Source organism: Copidosoma floridanum, unplaced genomic scaffold (assembly GCF_036245765.1).
Source record: "Copidosoma floridanum isolate Cflo_tuat_1 unplaced genomic scaffold, Cflo_Japanese_pri ptg000004l, whole genome shotgun sequence".
NCBI classification, from domain to species: Eukaryota; Metazoa; Arthropoda; class Insecta; order Hymenoptera; family Encyrtidae; genus Copidosoma; species Copidosoma floridanum.
In genome coordinates this window covers 15469641-15480000 of record NW_028321881.1, presented here as the reverse complement: position 1 = coordinate 15480000, position 10360 = coordinate 15469641, and the positions used below count along the sequence as shown (strand labels likewise).

General features: G+C 30.0%; 1 protein-coding gene across 1 annotated transcript in view; it reads left to right on the top strand.

The window, feature by feature from the left end:
- Apoltp (Apolipoprotein lipid transfer particle) overlaps positions 1 to 10360 on the top strand; it is a 2496658-nt gene that overhangs the window by 2048193 nt on the left and 438105 nt on the right. The window contains exon 33 of the mRNA XM_089596186.1: positions 664 to 1279. Coding sequence (XP_089452312.1) covers positions 664 to 1279 — 616 coding nt within the window. The remainder of the gene's footprint in view (positions 1 to 663; positions 1280 to 10360) is intronic.

Genomic DNA, 10360 nt, shown 5'->3' with positions numbered 1-10360 from the left:
AATGTGCCATTGTCTAAATATTTTCAAGGTCTTAAAAAGGGCATTTTTTCCGATTTTCAGAGCCTTGATAGAGTATGAAGATGGAATATTTTTGCAAGCCACAGCAAATAAGCATTAATTTTTAACCTTTCCCTATAATATCGACAAAAAAAATTCGAATTAATTGAGTAACAACATTTTTTTTGCAGTCAATGTTAAGAATTTTTTTTCTTTCTTGCTTTCTTCTTTTCCAAAAACGGCTATACTGTATGTTATACCCTTGTCAAATACTGTTGCTAGCAATCTATCTACTGAGAACATAGAAGCTATTATCACAATTCGTCTACATAACGTATAACTGTTATTTTTATCTAGAAATACGTAAAAAAAACTTAGTATTCTTCAAATAGTTATTGATAATTATAATTTAATTTAGAAGTTTACTTATAAAAAAGCATGTAAAGCTTAATCATGCATCATTGTTTTTCAAATGCGTATAAGAACCCATTTCTATTACTATTTTATGCAGATAATGATAACTCTTATAAGTATCAACAGTGATGTGAGTTAGCACAAGTAAACAAAAATTAAATTAGTAAATGTAAATCTTACTTTCTTAATTTTATTTTTCAATGAAAGAGGGCATTTCATTACCCTTAATAATAAATTTAAAACTTTTTTAAGGATGTACAACTACTAAGAAAGAATGAGAATCATCAACTTCCTATTGAACTCAATAATGGCACCGTATACGTGTACCAAAAAGATAATTTAATAATAATAGAACAAAATAACCAGCAAATAAGACTTGAGTGCAACCTGAAATATGATTTATGCACGTTTGAACTGTCTGGATGGTACTACGGAAAAACAGCTGGACTCTTTGGTACCATGTCTAATGAGAAAATAGATGACTCACTAACCTCAGCTGGAAAAATAGAGCTTGATGTTACCAAATTCATGCAATCTTGGGCATTCAATGAAGACTGTACCACTGAGAATAGTTCAACAACCATACGTAGTTTGTCAAATCATCCTTCTAGGCAACTTTGTCATGCACTGTTTACCAATGAAAGCTCTGAATTTAGCTCTTGCTTTTATGTAGTTGAGCCTCAAGAATTTTTAACTATGTGTCATGACAGTACTACCTATCATGAAATATGTAGGATAGTAATATCATATCTTCAATCATGTATGTTTTATGACGTATTTCTCAGAATCCCTGATAGATGTACAACTTGTGGAATGGGAGAAAATCGCAGTCATAATGTACCTGAAGGAGAATTTTATAAACTGGAAGGTTTGTACCATTAAAAAATATTGTTTCATCTGTGAATACTCTCCTATTTTTAATTATAATGAAACATAGTAAAATATTTAATTTTTTTAAGTACAAGAAGTATTATAATTTTACAGTGTTTGCTTTCATTTAACAAATAATAAGAACAAAGCTAATAAAGTAAAATTTCAGTTTTTTGTTATTTTAAATTTTAAACAAAAACCAATTTTATCAGGTCATTCTTCTACAATTGACAATTTCATTTGTAGTATCAGTTTTCCTCACAACATTGTTTTAAAAAAAATAAAGATGTTTTTTATTTTTAAAATTATTTGGACATTGTAAAAATACATATAATCCTCACAACCTAATAAAAAATAATGTAATAAGATATTTCAACAGTTATAGGCTCAATAGGTGTCCATGATGCGTGTTATCTTAGCACCTACATGATTTTAATCCTTAAGAGGCTGTCAGCAAGAAAGCGAGACATTAATAGATGTAAACAAATCATGGATAAATAGTCATGCTCTAAACTACTAAGTTTGCATCTCAGTGTTAATATAATAAGACCTTATGTTAAACCATTAAGGCCATTAAACTATATTGTATTCCATTTTTATCATTTAAAAAAAAAATTTTCTTCTAAAGTATTGTACTTTCATAAGCATAGCATTTGTACGAAGTATTATATTTATGTTTCTTTAAATATTGTCTATATTTTGTACACTGGATAGAGAAAAAATCCTTATTTGACGGACAACAGGTAAAAATTGGGCATAACATTGAGACAGCTCATTAGACAGACATTAGGTTATAATCAAACAAGGCATTCAGCCAGATTTCAAGCCATATTTTATTAGGCCATACTTTTAGCCAAATATTAATCCAGACATAATGCTAGACAATTATCTGGATATTCGACAAAACATTAAACCAGACATGAGGCCAAACATTAAACTATACTCCCAGCTATACTTTAATCTATACATTTAGCCAAACATTTGATAAGATGTAAGGCCAAACATTTACACAGATGTTTGGTCAGATATAAGGCCACACATTTACGGATACCCTAAGTCAAACATTTGGCCAGGCATTAAGCCCAACATTTAGCCAGACATTAAGCCAGACATGCAGCCAATTATTAGGCCATAGTTATAGTCAGATATTTCGTCAATTGTTTAACCAGACTTTAAGCAAGATGTTAAGTGATACTTGTAGCCAGTTCAGGGGCCAGACATTGTGTCAGACATGCAGCCAAATATTTTGCTAGACATTGAGCTAGAAGAACACTTTCAAAACAGCATTCAAGCATTATTTTAAAATGAAGTTATAGCTTTTTCATTTAAATACAATTAATAATAGAGCTTACTAGAAACAGTCATTAGTAGCAATGTATGATCAGGAAACTCTATAGCCTCTTGTAAGAAAAAAAGTACTTTTGATAAGTGGGTGGTTTGTTATTTCGTTGATTACTTTTACAATCAATATTAGTTGAAAGTTAATTAATTGGTTCATAATTTTACTTTCTCAAATGGTATTGTTGATAATTCTCAATCACTTTGAGTCCATTGGAATTTAAATTAAGACGAAATATAAGCGTTTTGTTTCGGCCTTTTTCAGGGTTAGCATTACTAAATCAAAAAATGAGTGCTCAGGCCAAGCCAATCGGACAAAGCGGGTTGTTTAGCAGGTATTGGATTTGTACTAATATCATTTGTTACTAATATTAAAAAATTTTTTATTAGTTAGTAAGTAAATGTCAATAAAAAACAGATTAATTTACGTCACAAATAAGACATTTGTTTTAAAAGTTTTTAAATCATTGTTTGCTATTTCCAAGTTTTCGAGTTACTGACTTGATAATTTTTTATATTTAAATATCACTATATTTTCATACGCAAGTCTTTTAAGGTGTTGAAGGGTGATTGAAATACACTAAAATTACCAACTAAGTAATTAATCATAGCATACTTTTCTTTATTGTAGGACCTACCTACTTTGCCCAAAAGAATAACCTACTACGGCATAATGGTTTTTTCAAGTGTCTCTTCGTTTTTAAAAAAAAAGAGGAAGAAATATTCACTATTTCTATTGTATATCGTAGTTTATTTAAATAAATGCATGGTTACAGATGCAACTAGTCTGGATATTTTTTCTAGCCACTCACTATTACAACTTAAAATACACAATAAATAATATGACAAATTTTTTCATCGATTTCTGATGTATGTTAAACTGTTACTTTTATCAGTTATCGTTGTAGTTGAAAATTTTTTTGACAACCATATTTATGTAACTTAATAAAATGTTGTGGTCTGTGTTGCTAGTTTTAATACAATATTAATTTTTAATTTGCTTTCATACTGTAGTCATAGTATTGATTCTCATGATCCATGCTCAAGAGAGTGAATAAATAAAATGTTAGAATCTACCAAGTACAGTGAGACCAGATGAAGTGAAATATATAACAGTCCTTTTTACGCGATGATCGATTTCATACATTCCTTTTTTACTGAGAAAAAATTAATTTTGCACTTTGCCTCAAATAAAAATACTGCTATTCTACTTCGGCAAAGATGGATATCACATAATCTCCATGCAATCATCAGTGTCACTCTTTTTTCTTTGGAAGTTCTTTCTTCCAGAAAAAATTTATATCACACTTAACCTAATGAAAGGCAATAGAGAACATCACTGTCCCACTAGGCAAATATTGATTTTGCACATGTATCGCTTTAATTATTGTAATAGAAAAAAAATAGACTGAATAAAAATTGTAATATTTATAAAGCTCGTACAGCTCTTAAACAAAATGAAAATATTTTTCACCGTGTATGACGTTTCAAACCTACATAACACTTCAAAAACTGGATACTCTGTACCTTTGAAAATAATGTGAATCACAGTATGAAGGTGAATGGAAACGACGAAAATTTTTATTTACTCACGTATTTAAAACTTAAATCCTTAATGCTGTATGAGTCTTAAAAAGTCTTAAATTCAAAGTTTGATGAGTGAAGCACTACATTTTGACTAGATTTTGGGCCCAAAGTGTATGCACACTTTTTAGATTTAAGTGTTGCGACATTAGTAGTCAATGATTGACAATACTCCTAGTTTTTGGCATGTACCTTTGGTTGAAATGTATAAACTCCGTTTTCGCAAAGCAAGGCGCAAATTGTAAGCAAGTAAAAAGGCGGAATTGCACGAAAATGAGTTTGAATGCTGGTTTTCGTCGTTAGAGGAGAAACAGTGTCATTTTGACATACATACGAACATTTTTATTGCAACACTTTAACTCTGTATAAGTATAGGTACTCAAGACATCGTCTAAGATAGTGACGTTGAAATAAGCTGTATATATATATATATATATATACATATACATACAGATACCAAGTATAAACGTTCTCGTACTATGTTTTAAATTCGTTAAATATTATTATTACACAACTTTTCTTGCACGAAAACTCATTTTAATAAGCAGAAAAAATTTTTTTTTGGCTACACAGAATAATTGTCATATTATAATTATTGTTATTATTATTTTTTTATTATTATTATTTTTATTATCATTATTATTATTATTATTATTATTACTATTATTATTATTATTATACAGTTTGACAATGTTAGTGAACTGTCCAGAATAAGGAAATAGCAAAGTTTAAAGTCAGAGATCTAGCATCATGAACAATGATGTATTGCTGAATATTTCATAAATAAAAGCATTTATCAAATGCGCTGTTTTAGCTTTTTTTGTCATAAGGATTTTTTACTTATATATTAGGACTGTACCTAAATAAGGCAGTATAAGGTTGATACTGTGTAATACTAATGATTACGAGTTTGTTATATACTTTGTTCTGTATTTAATACAAAAAATAAGGTGTTATTGATTTGTACAAAAATATAGATAGTTTTCAACTATATTAAGTTGTTAATATTTTTTCATCATTTAAAAGTAATAAAAAATTTCCTTTTTTAACAAATTTTTCTCGTACAAAATAGAATTTAAAAGAAGTAAACATTATCCTTAGTCATTTATTGCATTTTTCATCGCTAAAAATAAATAGTTAACATTATTTTCAAGTCTTGCATGACTCTACTATCATAGAACACTTGTTACATGAGCGCATGTTACTAAAGTATGAACATCAGTTTTTCATGCATAATAGTAACCTTTAATTGCTGCAATAGCAGTGTAAAGCATAGTAAAAGCACTGCGACAGCAGCATGGTCTACAGCCTGGAGCGTGAATGAAGAAATGAACACCTGCCCTAACTTCTGACCACACACTGCATTTATGGCATGAAAAATGCACATGCTGCTATCAGACTGCATCATCTGTGCGTGTACCAGGACTACAACATGTGCTAACGCAAGATACTGTGTGTGCTGTAAACAGCTGTCCATAACCTTTCTTCTTTAATGGAATGTTTTAACTTATACAATATATAACGCGTTAGCTGGAAATTGCGGCTAACATTTACGATTATTACTTTTGCTTACTAAGGCACTTTTATCGTGATGTTATTCGGGAGGGGATCAGGTTATTAAAGGTAATGCGTAGCGCTCAATGCAGCAACAGGTAGTATCATTTAGCTATTAGAGTTAGACGTCCCTTTTTTCTGTATCAGGACGCATTCCCTGATACCACGAACACTGAGGCACTACTTTGTTGTAGCTGCACTCAGCGCTGCCCAAAATAAGATAAGACAACAAGACAATGTATGAATAGTAAATGTTTATGCATCTACATCAAAAACAGCTACTCAAATTACAACTTTGACGCTGCACACCATAAAGGTGACGGTTCGTGCATCGTGACGTGCTGTATTAATACGCAACCTTTGGCGATTTACTTTTACGATTAGTTACAACAGGGGACTCAGACTTACTCTATAACTTCTAGGGTAGGGTAATTGGGACGACTACTTTCACTCACTAATAGACATAGTGGCCACCAATACTAGGATTGCTCCCGGGGCACCGACACTGACAGCTGTCGTTTCTAGATCTACTCACTCAACATCGCACATACACACACACACATCTCCAAAATACTCGTAGGAAGTACGGGAGGAGAGTTAAGCCAAGCTCTATAGCTACTCTTAACGCTGTGGCCTCCTGGTTTTACACAGGGATTCCGAACACTACATCAAGCGACACGCAGAAGAGAGAGAGAGAGAGAGAGAGAGAAAGAGAGAGAGTAAGCTACGAGTCTCTTGCCATTTATCGTCGGTGTCAAGGTTTCTGTGACATACTCGTGTGTACTTTCAATTTGCCACGGCACAAATAATACAAGCTGTTGTTAAAAATAATGAAATAATAAATAACTAGTCCTGTAAATAATTGGTTGTTAGTATGAAAATATACTAATAATAAATTGCGTACCTTTAAAAAAACTTAGTAAAAACTAACGCTTACAAATTTTTTTTATGTATATTTTGTTGAAACAATTCAGACTCACTAACTGCAAAGTCATTCATACTGTAAGCAGCAACCTAATCATCTACAGTTTCTGACTCTTAAGCCTCTTTCTCAAATTCTAACCTCAAAGGCACCTTATTGTTATTTACAAGATCATTGTAAGAATCACCTAAATTTTTAAAGTTCTTGAGCTTAGTGAAATCTCTCTGATGCATGCGTGCCACCTTATTTTTATCTTCATACTGCTCTTTAAAATTTTAAGTTTTTTCTCCATTTACTATTATCCTCCTCAGTCTTTTGTATCGTCATCTTCCTTTACTCTCTTTAGGGCTTCCAACATGCCCTCGATAAAATGACCATGCCCACTATTAGATAATTTTATGTTATGTGTCATGGCCTTTACAAATATAAATGAAATCAGCTTTAATATAAGAATTGAGGTATTAAAAAACTATGGAAAAGAATGTAAAAAAAAAAATACCGTAAGTAAGCTGTTTCAAAGACTAAAGTTTTTATTACAGCTTCTGCCTTGTGAAATTTAATTTGTAAAACTTGTAAGTTTATTTTCTTGTAATTTATATAACAAGTAATATTTAATACTCTATACATAATAAAACGTTTAATTCATTAGAATGCTGACTCTCAATCAATCACACATTTTTTGATATTTATAAGACGTGTCTAGAAGAATAAATAAATAACTAAGTGTACAAATAACTTAGTATACAAACCTTTATGGGCAAGGGAAAATTTTTCAGTGGCAAACAAGTCCAATTTCTCGACGTCTCTCTAAACCAAAAAATATGTAGTGATATGTCCATATTACTTGGGAAGCAACGTTTGAAATTTATTGTAGCACAATCTATTACGTTCATACCTCCAAGGTAATTAAAGTATTTAATCTATAATATAAAGGTTATAGTTTCCGTTAATGAACCACTATAACAATTTAATGTAATATATCTTCCTATATTATGTAGTAATTTGTGTGGGGCATTTCACATATTCCCCTATGGCCCCCCACAGACACCCCACATCGACCCCCCACAGCCCCCCACAAATAAGCTGAAATTCGACCATTTTCATCGCTAATTTGACATTTTTTAAATTTTTTCTCAGTTCCCCACGGCCCCCACAGCCCCCCCTTCCAATTTTGCCTGTCCCTGCACAGACCCCCCCCCACCCCCCTACAGGCCCACCACACCATTTTTCATACATCATGTCATGTATACTTGTTAGATGATGAAACATTATTAAGTGACCTTCGATACATTACCATAAATATTGCTATTTAAGTTATAAAAATCATCAGGTAAAGTCAATAAATTATCTAAAATCTCTGTTCAAACAACACTTTCTAATTTGTATTTTTGTATTTTTTGCCTTTCTACTTGAATAAATAAGTTATTCTTATCTTTGCATCTTGATAAAGCCTCATATAATTGACCATGAGAAAATAGGGTTTTTTTTTTTTAAACAAAACTACACTATCGAATTTTTGACCTTGGGATTTGTTTATTGTCATAGCAAATGCCACAACGATTAGGAATCGTTAACGATACAAAATAAACAGTAATGTTGAGGAGTTTCCTGAGTCTAAAGTTATTTTTGAAATGAAGACTTTATTTCCAATTTTTTCTCCAAATATAATTTCTCCTTCTATATGATACTGTAATAATTTTGTGATTTGTAAACATGTTCCATTACAGAGTCCATCTGATATACTTAAATTTCTCAGTAACATCACTATTGTACCAATTTTTAGATTAAGTTAATAAGGTGGTAATCCTTCACGAATATTGTTGAATATTTCCACCAGAATGTTTCAAAAATAACATCTTCTGATTTATCAAACCCTTTATAAGTTGTGTTATCTATACTATATTAGGTTTTAATTCCTCCAGTAAATTTTTTAAGAATTTTATTATTCAAATAAGAGGTGTTCTCGTTATGCGATGTAATTATAACACTATTCATCGAACAATTGTAGATGATAGAAGATATTTGAGAGCATTTATCATTTGAGATCCAATTTTTAGAAACGTTAAAAGTTTTTTTTCCCCTTCCCCAATGTTTAACAATAGTCTTAAAAATCCTATATCGTTAGAACGTAATATTTTTTTCTCATTTTAAAATTTAGAATGAGTTCTATAAAAAAAAAGATTTAATAGTTTGTTCAAGCACCATTTTTCTATTACCGTCTCTTATCGCTGGGATTTTCTGGTGAAAATCACCTCCTAAAAAAATTAATTTACTATCAAAATATTTTTCAGTACAACATGAATCTCTTTACGTTCTGTCTACTATTTTCAATGCTTTTTTTAAAATTATTGAAGCCTCATTCCAATTGATTAAATTAATTTCTTTTGATTTTTTTTTTATCTAATTCAAATTTTAAAAATGCACTCTCTATATTATTAACATCTAAAGGAAAGTTAAAAGTTCTATGACTGGTCATCCCCTTCGTAAGCAAAATTAATGCTATGTCAGTCAATGCCACTGACATGATTTTTGCATTTTGAGAAATAAAAAAACCAATTAGCTTGTTATACAAATAAGTTGTTTCCGATCCTCCAGGACCATCTATAAAGAAAATGTTATATTTTGTTCGCAAATAATATGAAATATATTTTTCTGGTCATTATTCAAACTTTTATACATAGAGTTAAACATTTCTTTACTGAAACGTATTTCATTATCTATATCTTCTTTTTTACACACCACTTTTTTTGGTTTAGTTAAATTAAAGCGCTTATATCATTTATCTTCTAATTCTAAAATTTGGTTAATATGTAAAAGAGCTAGATTATCTTTATTATTAGGCAAACCCTTCGTTAAGAATGCTTTGTATTTATTTAACATTTAATTACCTTGAACGTTTTCTGAAATAAAGAACCAAGCAAAAAATTGTATTAATTGATATAAAAACATCACAGCTATTGCTTCTTCAAAAATTTCATCCATTTTTTCATTATTGTCTATGAAACCCATTGCAAGTGCAGTATCTTGACAAGTTTTATAAGTTATTTCTTTGTATGTTCTAATGTTTTTGAGTGGGGTTGAACCAGTTACTTTATTTGATACAAATTAAAAAAAAATCTTTTATGATCTTTTGGAAATACAATGTTTAATCGACCAATTGCAATATTTCTTATTATATTTTTCCTTCAGGATTAATTTTTAGTTAAAGGTGACTATTTGAATTTCCATATGTTTAAATATCGCTGTTCGAGAAATTAACTATAATGTAAGCATGTAAAACATCTTAAGAGCTTTTAATTTCATTACTTGTACCATAAGTCCAATTTTTTGACATCATGTTGATAAATTTACTACTACTTTTTACATTTTGATAATAATCGCTTCCTACCATAAATTCATAATAATTTTTCCATTTATTCACAACATTAATAATTACTAAAGAACGACCTTTCATGTGGAAATTTTCATCACTATACAGAAGACAAGAAAAAGTTTTGAATAAACAATTTTTGTCACTTTTTAAGCTAACATTTATATTGTTCATTTTAAAAAATTTTTAAAATGTATAGTTTGATTTTAAATTAAATTTTGATACTACAAAGTACAAACGATTTTTTTCAATTTATAGTGTGGAACATTATGAAGAAATTATTTCTATTTTTGTCAATAAATCTCAAAATG